The 21,626-nt window shown below is 33.1% G+C and overlaps 3 protein-coding genes across 3 annotated transcripts in view; all 3 read left to right on the forward strand.

The window, feature by feature from the left end:
• Positions 1-6,327, forward strand: part of LOC139848571 (3-beta-hydroxylase-like) — a 43,567-nt gene extending 37,240 nt beyond the window's left edge. Inside the window, exons 4-7 of the mRNA XM_071838297.1 lie at positions 5,442-5,698; positions 5,801-5,953; positions 6,048-6,074; positions 6,285-6,327. Of these exons, the coding sequence (XP_071694398.1) occupies positions 5,442-5,698; positions 5,801-5,953; positions 6,048-6,074; positions 6,285-6,327 (480 nt within the window). The remainder of the gene's footprint in view (positions 1-5,441; positions 5,699-5,800; positions 5,954-6,047; positions 6,075-6,284) is intronic.
• A 1,926-nt stretch (positions 6,328-8,253) lies between these two features.
• Positions 8,254-9,622, forward strand: LOC139846532 (uncharacterized). The gene is made up of 2 exons (XM_071836014.1): positions 8,254-8,405; positions 9,049-9,622. Exons 1-2 carry the CDS (start codon positions 8,265-8,267, stop codon positions 9,208-9,210), a joined length of 303 nt encoding a protein of 100 aa, XP_071692115.1. The 5' UTR covers positions 8,254-8,264; the 3' UTR covers positions 9,211-9,622.
• Positions 9,623-9,946: 324 nt separating this feature from the next.
• On the forward strand, positions 9,947-12,675 carry LOC139847743 (3-beta-hydroxylase-like). The gene is made up of 2 exons (XM_071837465.1): positions 9,947-10,878; positions 11,932-12,675. Exons 1-2 carry the CDS (start codon positions 9,988-9,990, stop codon positions 12,541-12,543), a joined length of 1,503 nt encoding a protein of 500 aa, XP_071693566.1. The 5' UTR covers positions 9,947-9,987; the 3' UTR covers positions 12,544-12,675.
• Positions 12,676-21,626: the final 8,951 nt, after the last annotated feature.

Raw genomic sequence — 21,626 nt, forward strand, 5'->3', positions numbered from 1 at the left:
TCTAAGGATTACAAGTCATCAAGGATATCTTTGATCACAAGCTTATCATCTTATTTTCTCAGCAACTTTGTTCATTTAATTTGAGGTAGTCACCTTATTCATAATCTTTTTCGATTCATATCCATATAGCTATCTTATTTTGAGTTATAACTAATAACAACAAGAACATAGTTTAGATTATTTCTAAACTTGTTTGCAAATAAACTTAATCCTTCTAACTTGACTTTTAAAATACTTCAACACATGTATTATGATAGTATGTCAAGCTAACATAAGGATATAAAACTTGTAAACACGAAGAACACCTTAAAACTGAACATACGCCGTCATAGATCATCGGGGGCTGTTTTGGGTTTAATTTTAAAAACCTATCTTAAACTTTGAATTAAAAGATTTCCTTTGGTGAAAAATCTTATTTTATATGGATATGAAATATATCCAAAATCCATGGTTAAACTCTAAGTGGAAGTATGTTTTTCAAAAGGGTCATCAAGATGTCGTTCTTACGACGGATATGACTATCTTCTCTTATTTGACACCTAAGCTGTATTTTTGACTATAAACCTATAATTTTTTTGTTAAGATTAATAATGTTGAGTTCGATATGAAACCATGGCAACTCGAATCACTCAAAATGGATTTGTAACGAAGAAATTATGGGTAAAACAAAATTGGATATTTTTGCTTGTTTTTAGCTACGGTTTTGATTAATAAAAATGGATGCTAACCTTATCCTAGCTAACTTACCTTGTATCCTATATGTATTTATACATGTCTTATTCCCGAACTTATGGAAATACAATTTATAATAGTCGTGATTAAGTTCTACGACAATATATTATAGTCTTAATAAAGATCGTAAGGCACCATATATATATATGACTTGATCACCGTGGATCCGTATACAGCGTTTTGACATATCATTTTGATTTCTTCTATATATATTATTGGAACGAACTATAAGACACCATTGGCAGTAATTTCGAGTTAGCTGTGGGTCGAAGTGAATTCCAAAATATTATATACTTTGAGTTGTGATCGAGCCTGAGACATGTATACAATGGGTCGCGGATTGCTTCAGACAATATACATATTATGTGTCTTATTATATTAAGACAATATATTATAGTGTTAGTGAATCCTAAAACAATAAACGCATTTATATTTATATTTATATTTATACTGTTGGACTATTGGACTATTGGACTACGAACGTTGGACTACTAACAATGGACAATTAAAATTATCACAAGTATCATAAGTATGGAATATTAATTATATATATATATATATATATATATATATATATATATATATATATATATATATATATATATATATATATATATATATATATATATATATATATATATCTTGACACAAGAATATTATTATTAGGTTCGTGAATTTGTCAAAAGGCCAAGTCTTATCACCATCTATTCGGAAATCATCACAAGTGAGTTATAGTCCCATTTTTACAATCTAAATTATTTTGGGATGAGAATACATGCAAATTTATAAATGTTTTACAAAATAAGCACAAGTTCATGAAACTACATTCTACGACTGTTTTGTTATACCGGATATCTGTACTTATTATTATTATGCTTGGTAACCTAAGAATTAGTGAAAAACACTAATTGACGCGAATCCTAAAGGTAGATCTACGGGCACCAACCACCCCCATTTTCGAATAGTGGAAATGCTTTAGTACTTCGAAGGGTTCTTGTCATACATTTGAATAGTGTAATGTATGATGCCAGATATCTTAAGCGCTCTATGTTAAGGTCGGTTACCAGGCGACTCATCATATGAATGATTTTTTTGCAGTTGTAATGATCCTGCGCATTTAATTAAATGAAATCTTGTGGCTTATTAAATGTTATGATTATTATATAGAAATTAAACCTATGACTCACCAACATTTTTGTTGATGTTTTAAGCATGTTTATTCTCAGGTGAATATTAAAAACGCTTCTGCTGTCGTATGCCAACCCAAGGTCAAGATTTGGAGTCGGCATAATTGTTTATATTGTTTAAACTTGCATTCGGAGTATTTGTTGTAATATATTTGATCATATTGTAATGGGTTGTGTAAAAACTTATTTATTTGAGGAGATTGTCTTTGATAGACAATCTAAATTATGTCATTAAGACCTTTATTCAATAATAAAGGTTATGGTTGTTTTTAAAAACGAATGCAAGATTTGAAAAACGTCTCATATAGAGGTCAAAACCTCGCAAAGAAACCAATTAATATGAAACGTTTATAATTAATATGAACGTGGCATTTCACGTTACAGCAGTGAAGAGCATCTTCGCGATGACGAAGATGAGGATTAATGTAATCTATGAACAGCCACAGCAGATGAAACAAAGATGATGAGTCGTAATCGCTCAGGGAGAAAATTGAAGTTAGGGTTTAAGAACGATAATTTTATATTCTGATAGCATGTGCGACGCACATGCCTTTCAAGTTTACATTCTATTTAATTAAAAAAATATTAACCGTTATTTCCCCACGCATATTTAATCGTTTTAACATAAGCCGAGAAAAGAAATACGGAGTATATTAAATACTCAAAAAATATTTAGAACAATCGTTTTAGAATTATCCAAAGAGGTATTAACAATATTTGCGATCATATTATACACACAGAAAAACGTATTAAGGATGTTCCCAATAACTCCAACACAGATATCAATCCGTACAGAGAACCCAAGACCTTTCGAAATCCAAGAACCTTAGGGTACCACTCAAGCACAAGTTCTAGTGATTAAAAAACTCAAAATAAATGCTTGATAAATGTTACTCCGTATTAAATGTATGATTTAAGTAGGATATTATTGAAAACTTAGGTGCCTAACTGCCTAATGATTAATAGAGTGTTACAACTCTGAATGTTTCAGCAATAAATGCTGAACCACTTAACATCATATGTCATTCACAGATTGGAAACAAACGCGCTTAATAGTTTATCATTTAGCACATAATCATTTAATTAAGATAAACAAACGTTGTTAGGAATATAAATTCCTAATAATATATATATATATATATATATATATATATATATATATATATATATATATATATATATATATATATATATATATATATATATATATATATATATATATAGATTAGTGATTGATTAAGGGATGAGTTTGCTAGGCTTAGTGTTTGTGTGCTAAATTGTTAGTGAATTAGTATGAGTATAAATACTAAGTCACATCCTAAGAATGCTTTAGACTTCCTCCCATAGCTCACAATTACACACACCTTCAAGGCATTTTTCCCAAACTCTCTCAAACACATCGAGAGACTTGAGTTTAGCTGTCACTATCAATTTGATCCTAATCGAATTGATTGTTGAAAGCCTTGGATTAATCTAAGTTAGATTAATCCATTGGCTATAGGATTTCATTGTGCAAATCACAAATTCAGATTCAATAAATGAGACGACCCATCCTGATCCATAAGGATGAATACAATAACATATGGATACATTGCGAAGAATTTGACCTCTATATGATACATTTTACAAACATTACATTCGTTTTTAAAAGACAAACTTTCATTTCATCGAAAGATGACAGGTATGCATACCAATTCATAATATATCCAAACTATAATGACTTAATCTGTCATTTACTTAATAATAATCTTTATTGAACTCTACGACTTGAATGCAACATCTTTTGAAATATGCCATGAATGACTCCAAGTAATATCTTTAAAATGAGCAAATGCACAGCGGAAGATTTCTTTCAAACCTGAGAATAAACATGCATTCAAGTGTCAACCAAAAGGTTGGTGAGTTCATTAGTTTATCGTAATCAATCATTTTCATAATTTTAATAGACCACAAGATTTCATATTTCAATTTCTCATAAACATCATGCATGCATATAGCCATCTGCATAAAAATCATTCATATGGATTGAACACCTGGTAACCGACATTAACCATAATGCATAGAATATCTCCACAGACATCGACGTCTGTATAATAATAATCTCGAAGTACTAAAGCCATCCATATACATGAATGAGGGTTGTTAGGCCCAATAGATATATCTTTAGGATTCGCGTCAATTAGGGGCCATTTCTCTAATTCTTACGTTACCAGACTTGGGCAATATTCGATTTCGATAATCCAACCATATAATGTAATTTTCGAGTACTTGTGTCTATTTCGTCAAACATTTATAAAAGAGCATGTATTCTCAGTCCCAAAAATATATATTGCAAAAGCATTTAAAATGGGAGCAAATGAAACTCACAATACGATATTTTGTAGTAAAAATATGCATACGACGGCACTGAACAAATGCAGGGTTGGTCTCGGATTCACGAACCTATATCAATTATATATATTAACACATATAATTTTAATTGAACAAATTTATATATTATTAGTGATATAAATGTTATCTTAATAAATTATGTGTTTTGTTAATAACTTAATTAATATATTTATTTTATATAAGCTTTTAAATAAATAACTAATATTTATTATAAGAATATTAATATAGTTTTTGTTAAATATATTTATATATAATTAATTTTTATTGTAATAATAATAATAATAATATTAATAGTAGTTTTGATAATAATAACATCGTTATAATAATAATAATAATAATGACACTCATAATAATAATGTTAAAAATAATAATATTAATGTTAAAAATAATAATAATAATGATAATAGAAATAACAATGATAAAAGTAATGATAATTCTAATAATAATAATAATAATAATAATAATAATGATAGTTTTAATAATAACGATAATTTTAATAAAATTGATATTTTTAATAATGATAATAATAATAATAATAATAATAATAATAATAATAATAATAATAATAATAATAATAATAATAATAATAATAATAATAATAATAATAATAATCTACCTAATAAAGAGTGGATCTGCATTTAATGGCGGCTCAAACAGATCGAGGATAGCATAAACAAACACGCAGGAGAAAGATCATGGTTCATGTGTTCTTCGATTCATCAATTAAACAATCGATAAATATTTAGTAGGCCATCGATTCATCAACATCATCGTTCAATGTCATCATCAGTCTCTATCATCATCGTTAATCGCCGTCATCATCAATCGATTAAGAAATCAATTCATCAATTGATTGAGTAAGTAATCAGTTCATTGATATTCTCTTACTTCCTTCATCTCTATATATATATATATATATATATATATATATATATATATATATATATATATATATATATATATATATATATATACTTTTTAATTTAGATCAAACATAAATAGTAATACATGGTGTTCTTGGTGGGTGTTGATTTAGTGTAACAACAATAATGGTCTCAATTGTTCCTCATTCGCTCAGAATTAAGGACGAACAACAATAGTTAATTACAATTTTGGAGATGACTGTTATAGTTTGGTTCTTTGCTACAACATGTAACTGGAAGTGATGCTTGTATCGAACAGTTGCAGTTCAGTTTACAACGATTAGTGTTGGTGATGTTTGATTGTGATGATGTTTGTTTTGGTCGAAAAAAACAGAAAACAGCAGTAGTTGTCGAACATAGGTGGTGTCTTGCTTCAATTAGGATTGGACAGCAGGTTGTAGCAGCAACAAGTAAGAGTTCGATGAAAATGGTGATCAGTTTTTGGTTTAAAATCGAAACAGAACAGTGATCAGGTAATGGATTTTTGTTATGGTTCTTGTTAATAATGATATATATAGATGATGGTGATTAAGAATGGTTTGATTGTTTTGTTCTAATCATAAACAGAAAACGTACCACAATAGTTGAAATGTGTTCGGTTATGTTGCAGGTTTGTTATAGTGATGTTTTTGGACAGAAACAGATAAACGAAGGCAGTAGGAAGAAGAAGAGTAGCAGCAGGAACTTACAGCAAGTTTACTTGTGGGGTTCTCGTGGGCTGTTCGAGCAGACAGGAAAAGAGCGGCCACAATTATCAATACAACGGATTTCAAATTAGCTCAGATAAGTGTTTGTTTACTCACGATGATTGCAGGTTATTTCATTATGAAACAGAAACAAGGTAGCAGTAGGTCGAGTTTAAAGAATTGATGTTTGTGATGGTTTTGAGGTTCACGAAGAAGAAACAATCAAGAAAGAAGTGATGATTGTTTTGATTCCATTTGAAACAGAAACAATATACATCGAGTAGGTGGTTAATCGAAGTGGGTGAGTGGTGTAGTTTGTAGTTGAGTAAGATGGTTGCTCTTGATGTGTGATGATGGTTGTGCAGGGTGGTGAAGGATGGCGACCTTGAAGGTGGACAAAAAGAATAAAAATAAAATGACAGTGGTATATAGTACTCATATATTTTATATATGTAAATATGTTCTCTATATGTGTATATAAAAACTTGGATGAATTTAAGATTTGTGATATTTGTAACCTGTGACATATGGTGCCCCTTTTTAAATTTCCACTTCTACCAATTATATGTAGAATTGGATAGTGAGAAAAACAAAAGTTGGCTAGTGGGTGAAAGGGATTTAAAACATAAAGTAATCCATCTTGTATGTATATATAGATAGAGCATCTAGCATTTAACTTTAGATAGATAGTGGAATGGATTGTAAACAAAAACAGTGACAATGAATTTGACAGGAAATAAGAAAAGGAGAAATAGAATATTGTGGGGTTCATGAATCAGATAGAAAACATAAATATGATATGAATTACAAAGGTGATGATTGATCAAGTGGGTTTTTGGATTTGAGTTAGTGGATGAGTGTATGCATATCATGCATATATGATACAATAACATGGTAAATTTAGTCAAGAATGCAAAACAGTAAAATCCACTTTTAATTCGATCATTTGAGACAGAAACATATATAATAATATAATATAATAATAATAATAATAAACGTGTGATTAGGTTAGTCGTCGCCTATTTCGATCTCCGTCGTTTAATCAGTGGCGGGTAAAAATTATTCAAAAAAATACCAAATTTTTACATTAAATATAATTATTTATTTTAGTCATTAGATAATTAATCAATAAAAGTTGATCGATCATTAGCGCTCAATCCTAAGTAAAATATAAAAAGTGTTAAAATTTATTATTTAGCTTCTAAATATATTTTTAATAGTCCTATGATTCATATAACTCATTTTCGGATCACCGTTTATTTTTAAAATCATATAAGTTTGATTTTAACTTGCTCTCTATCAATCGAATGACAATTGAGTGTTACTGTCGTTACTAAATAGATTCGAAATCACAAAACATATATTTAATATACTTTATTTATATATAAATATATTTTAAATAATAATTATTATATATTATTTTATTTTACATTATTAATTTTAACGATTACATCATAAATTATATATATATATATATATATATATATATATATATATATATATATATATATATATATATATATATATATATATATATATATATATATATACATATCTATTTACAAATAGTTGTTCGTGAATCGTCGGGAATGGTCGAAAGTCAAATGAATATATGAAACAGTTCAAAATTTTTGAGACTCAACATTACAGACTTTCCTTATCGTGTCAAAAATATTAAATCGTATCGAGAGTTTGATTTAAAATTAGTCAAAATTTTCCGGGTCGTCACAATAAACAATTTCAGTTCATTCAGATCTGTGTACTTGTTCATATCATCTTCAATATGATATATTCATCATATAATCCACTGTTATTAATCGGATCATATGAAAATACTGAATTGAAGCTTATTCTAGCATTGCTAAATGTACCCTCGAATTTTTTTAGTGTTTTTTATTGTACATATTGAAGTGTAACAGTGTAAGAATGACCATAAATGTTTTGTTCGACGTTTATGAGATAAAATAGGTTCATAAAATAACTTTTACTTGAGTGGAACTACACCACAACATCCTTTAATGGAAAATCACGGTACATGTTTGAATTAAGATTTGTTTTTCTTAGACAAAATTACGACGTTAGTTCCTAAACTTTGTATCAAACACCATATGTGACTTTTTTAATTTTTTTGACCTTGTTTCTCCATTTATCAATCTATTTCACGAATGATCTTGAAACTAACGTCCGTTAAAAACCAATCAAACAATCTTTATTGCTTTTCAATTTACTAATGGGCCAACAATGATCAAAAGAAAGCCCAGCCCATTAGGACTTGCCATTTTCCTTGATAGTTGAAACAGTAACCGGTTGTCGCCTGCAAAATCGAAAAATTAAATAAAAAACTGATGCAGTTTCCGGGATTCATGAAGCAATATCCGTGTTCAACGAGATTGATTACGACGTCGTTTCTTCTAACTCCGCAATGGCCTCTGCCTCATAGTGAGGAGCTTCTTCTAGCGATGGAGGAATCCGATTTCGATCATAAGGTCCGTACTTGTTGTTTTCCACCTAATTTGGTTGTATCACTATCATCATCATTCATATCATATATCATATTATCATTATATCATCATTTTACTTATAATAATAGATAGATAGAAATTAGTCGACATAATACTGTAAATCTCAATTCGTATTAACAAAGGGTCTATCTTAGAGTTATGATTAATTGTGAGAAATTGGTATGTGAGGAACCCTAGTTTCCTCCATTTATTTAATTGGTTTCAAAAGGGAAGAAAAATCGAAATCAAAGCGAAAAATCGAATTCATATTTTCAAACTCAACGAAAACTGCATCAAAATCGAACTGATCGAAAACAGAATTTGAATTAGGTTCGGTTAAAATCGAAAAACAAACAAAATTAAAATCCTATGGAAAACACATTTCTACATATAAAGCTACAAGATGTGCAGAATTATATATTATACAAAATACATAAATCTAGCTTTTAACGTAGAGATTATGAATCTAATTAAGCCTCATGCATTTGTGCTTGAATTTACATATTTATAAGACTGATATATCTTGTGGCCCTTTTTAGTTTTTTGAATTAATTAATACTATAAAAAACGTATAATCCTCTCATTTTGGTCGCCATTGAAAAAGTTGAGAACACATTTGTGTTTGCAGTGTAACGAGATCAGGAAAATAGATAGCAACCAGACTGTGATAGGGAAGACGACACTCGAAATGGACAAAGAAGACTTTGATAACGATGCAAATGATGATGATGACGATGCTGACAATGCAGAACAATCTGAAGGCGACGAATTTGAGCAGGAAACTGGTTGATCATCTTATTCTTTGTTGTTTCATTCCACTCTAGATGCAGGAGATCGAGATCTTATCTCTTTGTGTATTCACATTTTGTAACACTCAACTTGATTTTTGTTGAACACGTACATCCTCAAATTTTCAGTCCTTCACTCTATTTGATTTTACCTTTTCAACAAAGTGCACACATACATTTAGAGGTGTAAACGAGCCGAGTCATGCCCGAGCTCGACTAAGCTCGAGCTAGGCTCGTTTAAATTTCTAAGAGCTCAAGCTAGAGTGCGGCTCGTTTCGAGCTTAGTATATTAAGTTCGAGCTCGGCACGTTTGACAATGTACAAACTCTAGCTCAACCCGAGATCAACTCGTTTGTATATTATGATTATGTAATTATTTTTTAGATCATAATAAAATTTGATTTTTATTGAACACATACGTCCCAAAACTTTTAGTCTTTCACACTCTGTTTGATTTTACCTTTTCAACAAAGTGACACACATACATTTAGAGGTGTAAACAAGCCGAGTCATGCCCGCGCTTGACTAAGCTCGAGCTAGGCTCGTTTAAAATTTTAAGAGCTCAAGCTAATTAATTAAACAAAATAATAAAATAACTAAAAAGAAGTGGGACCATCACTATTAAAAGTGGTTTTAAGATTTTTGGATAGTTGGCATTTATATTTAGAGCTGACTTGGCATATTAGCATCTATATAATGCCTCTTATATCGACAATGTTTAAAGATTTATACCATAAAGATCAACTAAAGCTTGTTAAATAGTTAAAATTATCTGAGCCATGCTTCCATCTTTATCTTTTGAAGTTTTTATTTCCTTATCTATTTTGATTGTTTTTACATGGATTTATTTATATCCAAAAACCAAGAAAAACTCACCACCATCTCCAATGAGGCTTCCAATCATTGGAAACCTGCACCAACTAGGCTCAGCCCCTCATCGCTCACTTAAAGTGTTAGCCCATAAACATGGTTCACTCATGTTGCTTCATCTAGGAAGTGTGCCTGTGCTCATTGCATCATCAGCAGAAGCAGCCCAAGAAATCATGAAAACTTATGACGTAATATTCTCAAGCAGGCCTCAACTGAACATTTCAAGCATAATAAGTTATGGTGGTAAAACTGTCTCATTTGCTCCTTATGGAGACTATTGGAGGCAGTCAAAGAGCATATACGTTCTCCATCTGTTAAGTTCGAAAAAAGTTCAATTTTTTAGACGTGTGAGAGAAGATGAGACGAATCTTATGATTAATAAGATTCGAAGTAGTTTAGGTTCTGTAATTGACTTGAGCGAGATTCTTTTGACGCTCACAAATGATGTCTTATGTCGGTCAGTTTTGGGAAGGAAATACGATGAGGGGACGCTTGTAAAGCAAATGAGTGAGTTATCGGAATTGGTAGGTGCGTTTAGTGTTGGTAATTACGTTCCATCACTTTCGTGGGTGGATCGAGTAAGAGGTTTGGAAGCAAGAGCGCGAAAAGCTCATAAACTTTTTGATGAGTTTATACAGAGTGTAATTGATGATCGTTTGGATAGGAATGGAAAAATGGTTGAGGACGAAGGTAAAAACGATGGTGACAAAGATGTAGTCGACATGTTATTGGAAGTTCAAAAAGAACAAGCGACCAACGATGTTACTGTTCATAGTGATACCATTAAAGCTTTAATATTGGTAAGTTTATCTCTACAATAAAACCAATTTTTCCAGAATGATATATTAGCGTCCGAGAAAACCTCGCTACGCGAAAATTTTACAATTTGTTGACCAATTCAGACCCATTTTTCGGATGACATGTCTTCCGAAAATACTATTTAATTTCTTTATACACAAGAGCTTTTTGACTTAAAAAGACATTTTTTCCCGGGGTAGCTATTCCGGACAACAGTCGTCCAAGAAACTTAATTTATTTTGATTTTTGACTCTTTTTTTTCCTCCTAAAGACATAAATTTTCCCGGGCCGTCATCTGAAAATGGTAGTAATAATTTATTTTATTTTCTTTACCTTTTATTTTATTATATTTTGGCGGCAAATTTTTTTTTTTCTGAAAACTGCAAAATTTTTATTAAAATAATACAATCCTCTAACAAGGAGCTAGAGGGAATACAACTAATATTTACACCGGCTTAATGAGTCAATCATTCTGACTTATGTTCGATTTTCCTCTACTTAATAACCAACTAAACGAATACAATTCAATAGAATCGAAAATGCGATCCTTTTTTTTTAACTTTTTAGAGTTAAAAATATAATTATATTATTATAATTATATATAATTATTTTTTGGTAAAAGTTATAAATCGTTATTTTTATTTTGCGCCTTTAAAATTCAAATCAAATTACATAGAACAATTGCCGGAAAACGGTTCACGAAAGGTGATAAAATATTGGACGACTTATCCGGAAAAGTATATAATCATTTCTTTTAATTAATATTTATTGATTATTGATTTATTGATTGGAAAGTTAATGCGGGGCCCACACGTCGTCCTCCAAACCTCATACTTATAGTCCAGAAAAACATGCTACAACGAGATTTTACAATAAGGTTATACGGATGGTATGTCGTCCGGATATGTCCTTGTGAAAGAGTGAAATAGTGAAAGAGTGAAATAGTGAAAGAGTTTGTTTCTTGTAGTGAATTAATACTTCTATCAGCTTAGTTATAGAAGATTTACCTTTCTCACAATTCTACAAACTATGTTTATACCTTCTATCTCTTGTAGGAAATGTTTGTTGCCGGGAGCGATACTTCATTCACAAGTTTAGAGTGGGTAATATCTGAGCTAATCAGGCATCCAAGAGTAATGAAAAAACTCCAACAAGAATTGAGGAAAATAGCCCAAGGAAAACCTGAAATCGTGGAAGATGATTTAGAGAACATGCAACACTCATATCTGAAAGCTGTAATGAAAGAGAGCATGCGCTTGCACACACCTCTTCCACTACTTCTCCCTCGAGAATCAACTAAAGATGTTAAAGTAATGGGGTACGACATTGGAGCGGGAACACAAGTACTTATTAATGCTTGGATGATATCAAGAGATCCTGCTACATGGGAAGAACCTGAGGAGTTTAAACCAGAGAGGTTCTTAAATAACGATATCGACTACAAAGGTCTTCATTATGAATTTCTCCCGTTTGGCGCTGGGAGGAGGGGGTGTCCTGGCATTGAGTTTGCTATGGCTCTTAGCAAGCTTGCTTTAGCTAACTTGGTCTATAAATTCGACTTCAAAATCCCAAATAATGAAAGAGTAGAAAAATTAGACATGGTTGAGTCAACAGGAATTACAATCCACAGGAAGAATCCTTTGTTGGTTATAGCAACTATGAGTTAAAATTTAGGACACTAATGATGATATTGTATATCCTAAAGGATCTATGTTGGATTGCTGGCTATAGTTACCTTTAAGATTATTGTGCTACCTTTTCAATACTCGTACTATGTATGTTAATGAGTATCTAATATAATAAGAGACGGTTTATTTTTCACAATCTGTTTTTGTATATCTCTTAATTCAATAAATAAAATTGTTATTTCTTTGTCACTTAATTTATTACTTAATCTGAAAAATAGTTGTTTGTAGAAGACATGGAAACAAAGACTACTTCTTAAACAGAGGCATATGAAAACAACATTTAATGCAAAATAAAAGTAACAACCCGTAAGTAATGTCTAAACAAGTTGGACATCTGAATGTATCTTAATTAATCTGCTAAATCACATATATATTCTCGCACTTTTATATTTTTTGTGGTTCTCGTTTAAACATTTGACTATACATATAAGCATGAGATAAAGTGAGAGCAGCTTTCCTTTACTTCAAAGTTCAAAGTTATCAGCTCGGTATGTATTCAACATAATCTTGGAACAATCATAACAAAAACCAATTAGTAAAAAGAGTTGGTAACATTTGAGGATTTGAAGGGTAATAAGTAAATATAGCTTGGAGCAAACTTGACAGGTTTTGCTTGTTGGTCTTCCAGGAACAGGAATAATGCTATTGCCCCTTGTGTGATCGATAAAGCTAGATTAGAATTTTCATTATCCACTAGTAAACAATTTAGTTACCCCATTTTTATATGAGCTATTAAGACCGTTAACGAACCGAACTCGGATCGAACAATAACAACTTGAGCTCGGCTTGTTTAATTCCTACTCAGTTCAAACTCGAATTGAGTTCAATTAAAAATTTCATTTTTAGTTCGAGTTCAAACTCGTATATTTTTTCCATGTCCGAACACGATGTTCATTTAAAATACAAAAAATTCATAATCCTATCTTAGCTCGAATTCGAGCAAACTCGAACTCGGACTATATTAAGCTAGAACGCAAACTCCATTAAGCTTGAACGTGAGCTCAATTAAGCCCGAACTCGAATTTGAGCTTAATTAAACTTGTTTCAACTCTTAAGATATAAAATATCTATTTATAGAGAAAAAGAAAGTATGTTATTATACAAAATAACTTTACATTTAAAGTTTTTATATTAAATAATGTATATTAATAGATATTACATGTTTAATTATTGAAGATGATATGTTTGTTTAGTCTCTATTTATACTTGATTCCTCTCTTTAAGTTTTTTTCTTCATCCAACGTGGAATAACACTTCTTGATTCTTTTATCCTTTTTGATAAGTTAATTTCAATGTCATATATATTATTTAATTGTTATACATGTTTTAATGTTTTATTAGCTTTATTGTAAAAACAAATAATATAGTGTACTACAATTTTTTTGTAACTTTTTAATGTGTACAAACAAATTCTTTATTAGTCTTTGATCATATATTTAGTATTGTTATCTTAGTATTTAGTATATATTTATAGTAAATCTTACGTAAATGTATATTATTGTATAAATATTGTGACTATGTGCATATGTATATGTATTATGTATGTGTGTATATAAGTATAATGTTACATGTGATTTTGTATGTTACTGTTTGATATTAGTTGTATGTTAAATGCATATACTAGATACAAGTTTATGAGGTAGTCAATATGTGACGCTTATATGTGTTTGAGTATATGCTAATATATGTGGAATTTGTAAATACATGCATATGTGTGTATTTATCTCTTAAATATAAAATTATTAATTTGTATATAATCGCATTTCAAGATTATTATAAATCAAATAACTTATAACTTATCTCTTAATGGCGGGAGGCTTGAGAATCTCCAGGAAAGACTAAAGTCCGATCTCCACAAACTAAAACTTTAAGACATTGCCTTTCAGAATATATATATATATATATATATATATATATATATATATATATATATATATATATATATATATATATATATATATATATATATATATATATATATATATATATATATATATATATATATATAGTGGTAGGATCAAGAGGGAAGTAACTATTCGGGGGGAAGCAAAAACTTTTTTTTTTTTTTCGTTTTTTGAAAAAACTTTGTTCACGAACATTATAAATGAGATGAAAATATGAACATTTAGTAGAGACACTTTGTGATAAATGTTTTTATTTTGGCGGAAAAACGCTCGAAGAAGTAATATATTGTAGCGACCCGACAAAATCATCATTGACGGCGCCGTCTACTTAGGTCCCGTTACGTGGTCATAAGTCTTTAAAACAACGTTTGACCAAAAGATATGTCGCATTCATTTCAAATGTAAAGATTGTTCAAAGTTTACGAGAATGGTTCCACCACAAAATTTCGTTACAAAGTTATAAGTACAAATGAAACTTATGCGACACAATTTAAAAGTAGTCAAAAGACGCTCTGTGTATGCATATATACTCGACATCCAATGCAAGTATCAAAATAATGAGCGGAAGCATGTATCATGTATCATTCAAGGACCTGAGAAAAACATAGAAATCTGTCAACGAAAACGTTGGTGAAATCATAGGTTTAAGTAAGTAAGTACAAGTGAACCACAAGATTTGCATCAATGAAATAATAGTAATACATTCCAAAAGTTTGTTTCACGAGCACTCAATTATCAATGCTTAACATTCCTTCCATTGAACCCCATCACTTAGTGCTAGAACATACACTGTTTCTCGAAAATATATTTCATTCGTAAACGGTAGCGAACCGTTTGAACGAGGGTTTGTCAAACCCATATGGATCCATACAACATAAGTTCTCGCTTACACCCGGCAAGTGTAACTAATGATAATCGAATTGAGGATTTTGTTCTAAACTCGTATGTAGAATGTTTGTTTTTCTGTACTTGTGTTCACTTAGTAAAGAAATGTTTATGTTTTCTCATCCCAAATGTAAGTTCAAAAAGAGTAAAAGTGGGACTATGATCTCACCTTGAGTGCACGAGTAGTAAAGTACTTCAACAAGTAAACGTGTGCAAAGAACAATGCTAGTCTTGACCTAAACAATAGGTTGTATCAATAACGGTAAACACGATAGGTCAAAGATGTTCAATTAGTCCTATGGCTCGTTAAGACTCGATCATAATAGCATGTGAATCAAATTGTCATGTTTCATACAAGGTACAAGTATAAAAGCATGTTAGAACGATTGCACAAACAATTGGTTAAGTTTGATTAAAAGTCAACTTGGTCGGGTCAAAGTCAACGAAAAAGTCAACATGTTCGGGTCGGGTCCCGAACTATTTTTCTGAGGTTTTTAATCATATATGAGCATGTTAGAACAAGTTTCATGTGAATCGGAGGTCCGTAGTATGCCAAACATTTTTCGTATTTTGGACATGGAGGTCAGAACCTGACCCCCTTATATGTCGCGCCGCGACAGGAAAGGCCGCGCCGCGGCAAAGGCCGGGTGCTGGTGCCTGGCCAGTCCCAAATGTTCAAGTCTCAATCCAAAATCTTTTTGTGCATAAAACACAAACCGCTAACACTTAGGACTCGCACCTTATATCGTTGGAAAGCTCTTTTGACAAGGAACACAACTAAACATGTATCATCAATCAAAAACATCATTTTCAACAACCGATTTCTCGTCAAGTGATCAATAAAAGTCTATTTTCAAATTTTCAAGTTCATCAAATGCATTTTGAGTTTCGGGAATCCAATTCTCACATATGATATGCCGTTTTGAAGGTAATGAGGCATACATTACAACTAAACACTAACAATTAACATTCCATGGCATTCAAGCATCCAAAAATTCATGTCAAGAACTATCAAACCCTTGTCAAACATCTCAAAATCAATAATCATGCTTTTGAAGTTTTCTTAATCAACCTACACATCAAATTGAAGCTAATGATGCTAGTAACACATTTAATACATGAACTTTAACAATTAAACAACATTTAATCATCCAAAATCAAAGATTAAGCACACCCATTTCAAAGTTCATACTAGTTACTCCAAATCAACAAATCGAGCAAACAAAACATATATTCATATTATACACGAGCCATAGACACTAACTAACACAATTTCAAGTCAAAAACACGAATTTAAAGAAAATTAGTGATTTTAGAAAGTTACCCAAAATGGATGAAATTGGTACCAAATCGAAGAGGATGAAGAGAGGATCACGAATATGTAATTTGTTTTGAAGTTTGCTTCCCGATCCGGATTTAGATGATGATTTATGTTTGTGTTCTTGAGAGAAAAAAAAAGAAAGAAAGAAAAAAAATAGAAATGGATGAATGAGTGGGTGGAGGTGGAAGATGGTTGACTAGTCAAGTGCTAGTCACCATTTTGGGGTTTTGGCAAAACAAGTCCCTCAAGTTGTAGTCGGGTGCGGGAATTACCTAAACGGAATATTTTAAAACGCGTATTAACGGAGGATGTTAAAATCCAATAACGGAAAAATATTAAGAATGTTAGCTAACGGAGGATACGAATTTAGTTACGAAGGATATTATTAAAATAAAAAGACGGGCGTTAAAATAATTTAACGGAAAAATGCGGGATGTTACATTACCCACACCTTAAAAGAAATTTCGTCCTGAAATTTAGTTGGAAGTAATGGTCGAGGTCTCTTCCTTGAGACCTTGCATTGTCAATGCTATGAATAAGTGAAGATACGTCCTTGGGCATTCCCACGAATTTGGACAGTCGGGGTTTTATGTTGTATTAAGGCTTGGTTTTACGATCCACAATTTCAACCGGTCTTTCTACGAAGAGGTGTTGTCATCAATAGTAAGTTTATCTAGAAGGATAGCACGTTCCTGTTCCTCAGGACACGTATCTAAGTTTGTTACATGGAACGTAAGGTAAACGGGAACTTAATTGAGTCGGAAGTTCTAAACGGTAGGAAGCGGTTCCAATACGCCCCAAGATTTCAAAAGGATCAATATTGCGGATATAAATTTCCTCGATTTCCCGAAACGGATTACACCTTTCCAAGGTGTGGTTTTCAATATTACACGGTTACTGACTTTAAATTTGAGAGATTTTCATCTAACATTGGTATAACTCCTTTGGCGACCACGGGCCGTCTTGAGCCCTTCTCGGACTTGAACTATCTCAAAGGTTATTTCTTGAATGATTTCGGATCTGATGATTTGCTTGTCACCTACTTCGGTCCAACGAATAGGAGAACAACATTTGTGGTTATATAAAGTTTCGAAAAGTGCGCGTTAACACGCGAGTGGTAACTACTGTTGTAAGAGGGATCAACTAAAGGCGACAGCACAAGTTTGTAACGTGTTCCGAAGGCTTCTTGTAAACAAGATGTGTAGCGAGTATTTACGATCCGGGATAATTGACAATGATACACCGTGTTGGAATATAATTTCTTAAGATATGTTTGGACAAGTTAGTTAGGGTTCGAAAGCGTTTGTTGGAACAGGTTTCTTGTCGGCTACTGAAAAATGTTCGTAAGGGCTAGTCACCCTCGTGGCGAATACTAGTAACACGTGAATGGTCTCTCTCTCCATTGAGAAATTATATAAAAAGGTTTCCGTATACGGAAGTACAAGCGAAAAGATAGGAGTGAAATGAGAACTTAGAATAGGATGAGTTCACATTTTGAGGTAGCCATATCGCGCATCTAGTGGCCAAATGTTGAGACTTGGTGGGAAACGAGATAGTACACGTAGTTGTATAGCTCGGGGTTGAGTAGTAGTTGGCCGTATAACAGAAGCACAAGGACGTTAAGTCAAAGAAGAAAGGGGTATCCTTGGATTGTGTGTTATCTTTTGGTCCCAGTAATATCAGACGGTAATAGTGAAATAGCATAGCTATGTATCGTGGTACGCGATGACGAGAAGATTGATCGGATCCATAAATAAGTATTCAAATTCTCCGTGTAAAATAACGAATTTCAGCTTCCTTGATTTCGAGTCGAGAGGGGTTGCCTTTCAGGCATTCACGTAGAAGTATTTCTATATTTGAGTTCCATTTTGTGCCACACGAATTTATCTAGTAAGGTTGGTGTGAAAAATCACGTTCAAAGTCCGGACACGAAAAATGTTTAATTCTTTCCCTTAGTACGTTAACAAGGTTAAAGGACGAGCGATACGGAAAAATTGGAAATTAATCTTTGGTAATAATCGCGAGATCCAAAATTTTACGAATACAAGTCGGAGTCGTGAGGGTTTCTCCAAAATTAATTATTTTTTTTTTTTTTTTTTTTTTTTTTGCGAGATCTACTGTAATACCTTGACCACTAACAACATGGTTTAGAATTTGGACTTCGTTTAACCAAAATTCTCACTTGGAGAATTCGGCATAGAGTTGCTCTTTTCTCAAGAGTTCGAGCGTAAGACGGAGACGTTGTTCGTTTTTCCTTTCCGCTTGAATAGCTTAAAACATCAATTATAAGTACGGTAACGGATTTGTCTAGATAAGTTTGCATACGCGGTTCCGGAGGTCTATGAATACGGGCGGAGCCTTAGATAAACTGAACGGCACTAAAAGAAATTTATAACTATCGTAGCGAGTTCGGAAAACGGTTTAGGAGACATCTTCTCCCTTAACCCTCAATTGATGATAACCAGAATGAAGGTCGATTTTAGAATATACGCGAGATCCGTGTAACGGTTCAAGAGGTTGTTGATACGGGGAAGAGGATATCGGTTCTTAACCGTCAATTTATTTAGTTCACGATAATCAATGCACATTCGTAGGGATCCGTCTTTCTTTTTAACAAACAAAATCGGAGCGCCCCAAGGTGAATGGCTAGGTTGGATAAAACCACGGTCAAGTAGTTCTTGGATTTGACTTTGCAATTCTTGCATTTCGGATGGAGCGAGTCTATATGGTGCACGTGCTACGGGTGCGGCTCCCGGAATAAGATCGATTTGAAATTCAACCGGTCGATGAGGTGGAAGACCCGGCAATTCGTCGGGAAATACATCGGAAAAGTCACTAACAATTGGCACATCATCGATATGCTTCTCATCGGACTCGACTTTCTTAACGTGGGCAAGGATCGCAAAACAACCCTTACGGAGTAGTTTTCTAACTTTAAGGCACGAAACGAGGTTGAGTCCGGTGCAACTCTTATCGCCATAGACGATCAAAGGTTCACCATTCTCGATAGGGATTCGGATTGCGTTAAGATCACAAAGGATGTGAGATTTCGTTTTGGCTAGCCAATTCATACCGATTATTACATCAAAGCTTCCTAGTTCCATGGGTATCAAGTCAATTTCAAATTCCTTACCCAAAATGATTAACGTACACCCCCGGTAATATGTGTCGGCACTTAATAGTTTCCCGTTAGCCACTTCAATGGTATAAGTGGTATCTGATGGAAGAGGTGGAGTGCTAAAAGAATGAGTCAAAGTCTTGGATACAAAGCATTTATCGGCACCTAAATCGAATAAGCAAGAGACATAAGAATTGTTGAGAAGAAACGTACCCGTGACTAGTTCAGTGTCATCCCGGGCTTCCTCGGTGTTGATGTTGAAAGCTCGGCCGCGCGTATTGGGGTTATCTTTCCTCTTCGGGCATGCATTTCTATAATGGCCCGTTTGGCCACATTCGTAACAAGTGCCCGTCTTTGGTGCATTGGGCCACTTTCGAGCGACGGGAGTGGCACTTTTACAATCGTTGGCCTTATGACCAATTCCTTGGCACCGATGGCAAATTAGCTTACTACATTCGCCAAAGTGATGTTTGTTGCATTTGTTGCAAAGAGGTAGAATTCCGACATAACCCTTCTTGCCGTCGGAGGTGAAAGATTTCTTGGCAAAGTTGTTGTTGCTTGATTGGGGAGCTTCCCATTTTCTTTTGTTGTTACCCGACTTGTCCTCGGCTTTAGGTGCCGGTACTACCATTTCGTCCACTGTCTCTATCAATTTGCGGGCCATGTTCAAAGCTTCTTGATGATTAGGGGGTTTGGATGACATTACTCCGTGTTTGATGCTCTTTGGAAGACCATCCATGTAAAGTTCAACCCTTAAAGCTTCGGGGTTCACAAGATTTGGGCACATCAAGGCTAGTTCGGAAAATCGTTGATTATAAGCCTTGAGATCATTTCCGATCGCCTTTAAAGTTCTTAGCTCTTGTTCGAGCCTTCGGGTTTCTTCACGAGGGAAATATTCGACAATCATCTTTTCCCTCAAGTCGGCCCAAGAGAGGGCGTGAGCTTCATCGGTACCCACCGATTGTACATAAGTATTCCACCATGTAAGAGTGACACCAGCGAAGGTGTGAGTGGAGTATTTGACCTTGTCTTGGTCCCGACAACCGCTTATGCTAAAGACGGCTTCCGTTTGCTCAAACCATCGGGTGAGCACGACCGGTCCCCCGGTTCCATCGAAAGTGTGAGGTTTGCACCCCATGAAAGCTTTATAGGAGCATCCCTCGTTTGAGTTACCGGCCCCATTGTTGTTGTTGTTGTTGTTGTGGTTGTTGTTGTTATTGTTATTGTTGTTAGAAGAGTGACCGGCCATGGCCGCATCTACGGCGGTAGCTATCATCCGTTCGAGAGCTTGTTCGGGAGTTTCATTGCGGCGTACACGACGAGGAGCCATTGTTCCTTCAAGACACAAGAATATCATTGATTAGTATTTTCAATAATACTAACCGTGATATAGAATAAAGATAAAGAGAAGTTTTTCCTTGACTCGCCTTAAATTCTTTATGCCATAATGTCGGAACGTTCATATGAGTCACCGTAATATAATCCCGGCAATTATATTACCCTGATTCATATGTGCATTCGACATTATTCTATAAAGTCAAGGTGGCGTGTCAATCAAATTAAACAACATGAGATTAAGATGAACTAAGAGTAGATATGAGTAGAAGCGTTCGAGTATAAATGCACAAGTAGTCAAGTAATTCCTACTTCAAGTCTATATGCCGGTTGTAGTCTAGACTCACCAATGTACCCTATGACTCGAGGTTGACACCAATGAACTCTAAATCCCTACAACCAACGCTCTGATACCATCTGTAGCGACCCGACAAAATCATCATTGACGGCGCCGTCTACTTAGGTCCCGTTACGTGGTCATAAGTCTTTAAAACAACGT

This window comes from Rutidosis leptorrhynchoides, chromosome 5 (assembly GCF_046630445.1).
Source record: "Rutidosis leptorrhynchoides isolate AG116_Rl617_1_P2 chromosome 5, CSIRO_AGI_Rlap_v1, whole genome shotgun sequence".
Taxonomy (NCBI): Eukaryota; Viridiplantae; Streptophyta; class Magnoliopsida; order Asterales; family Asteraceae; genus Rutidosis; species Rutidosis leptorrhynchoides.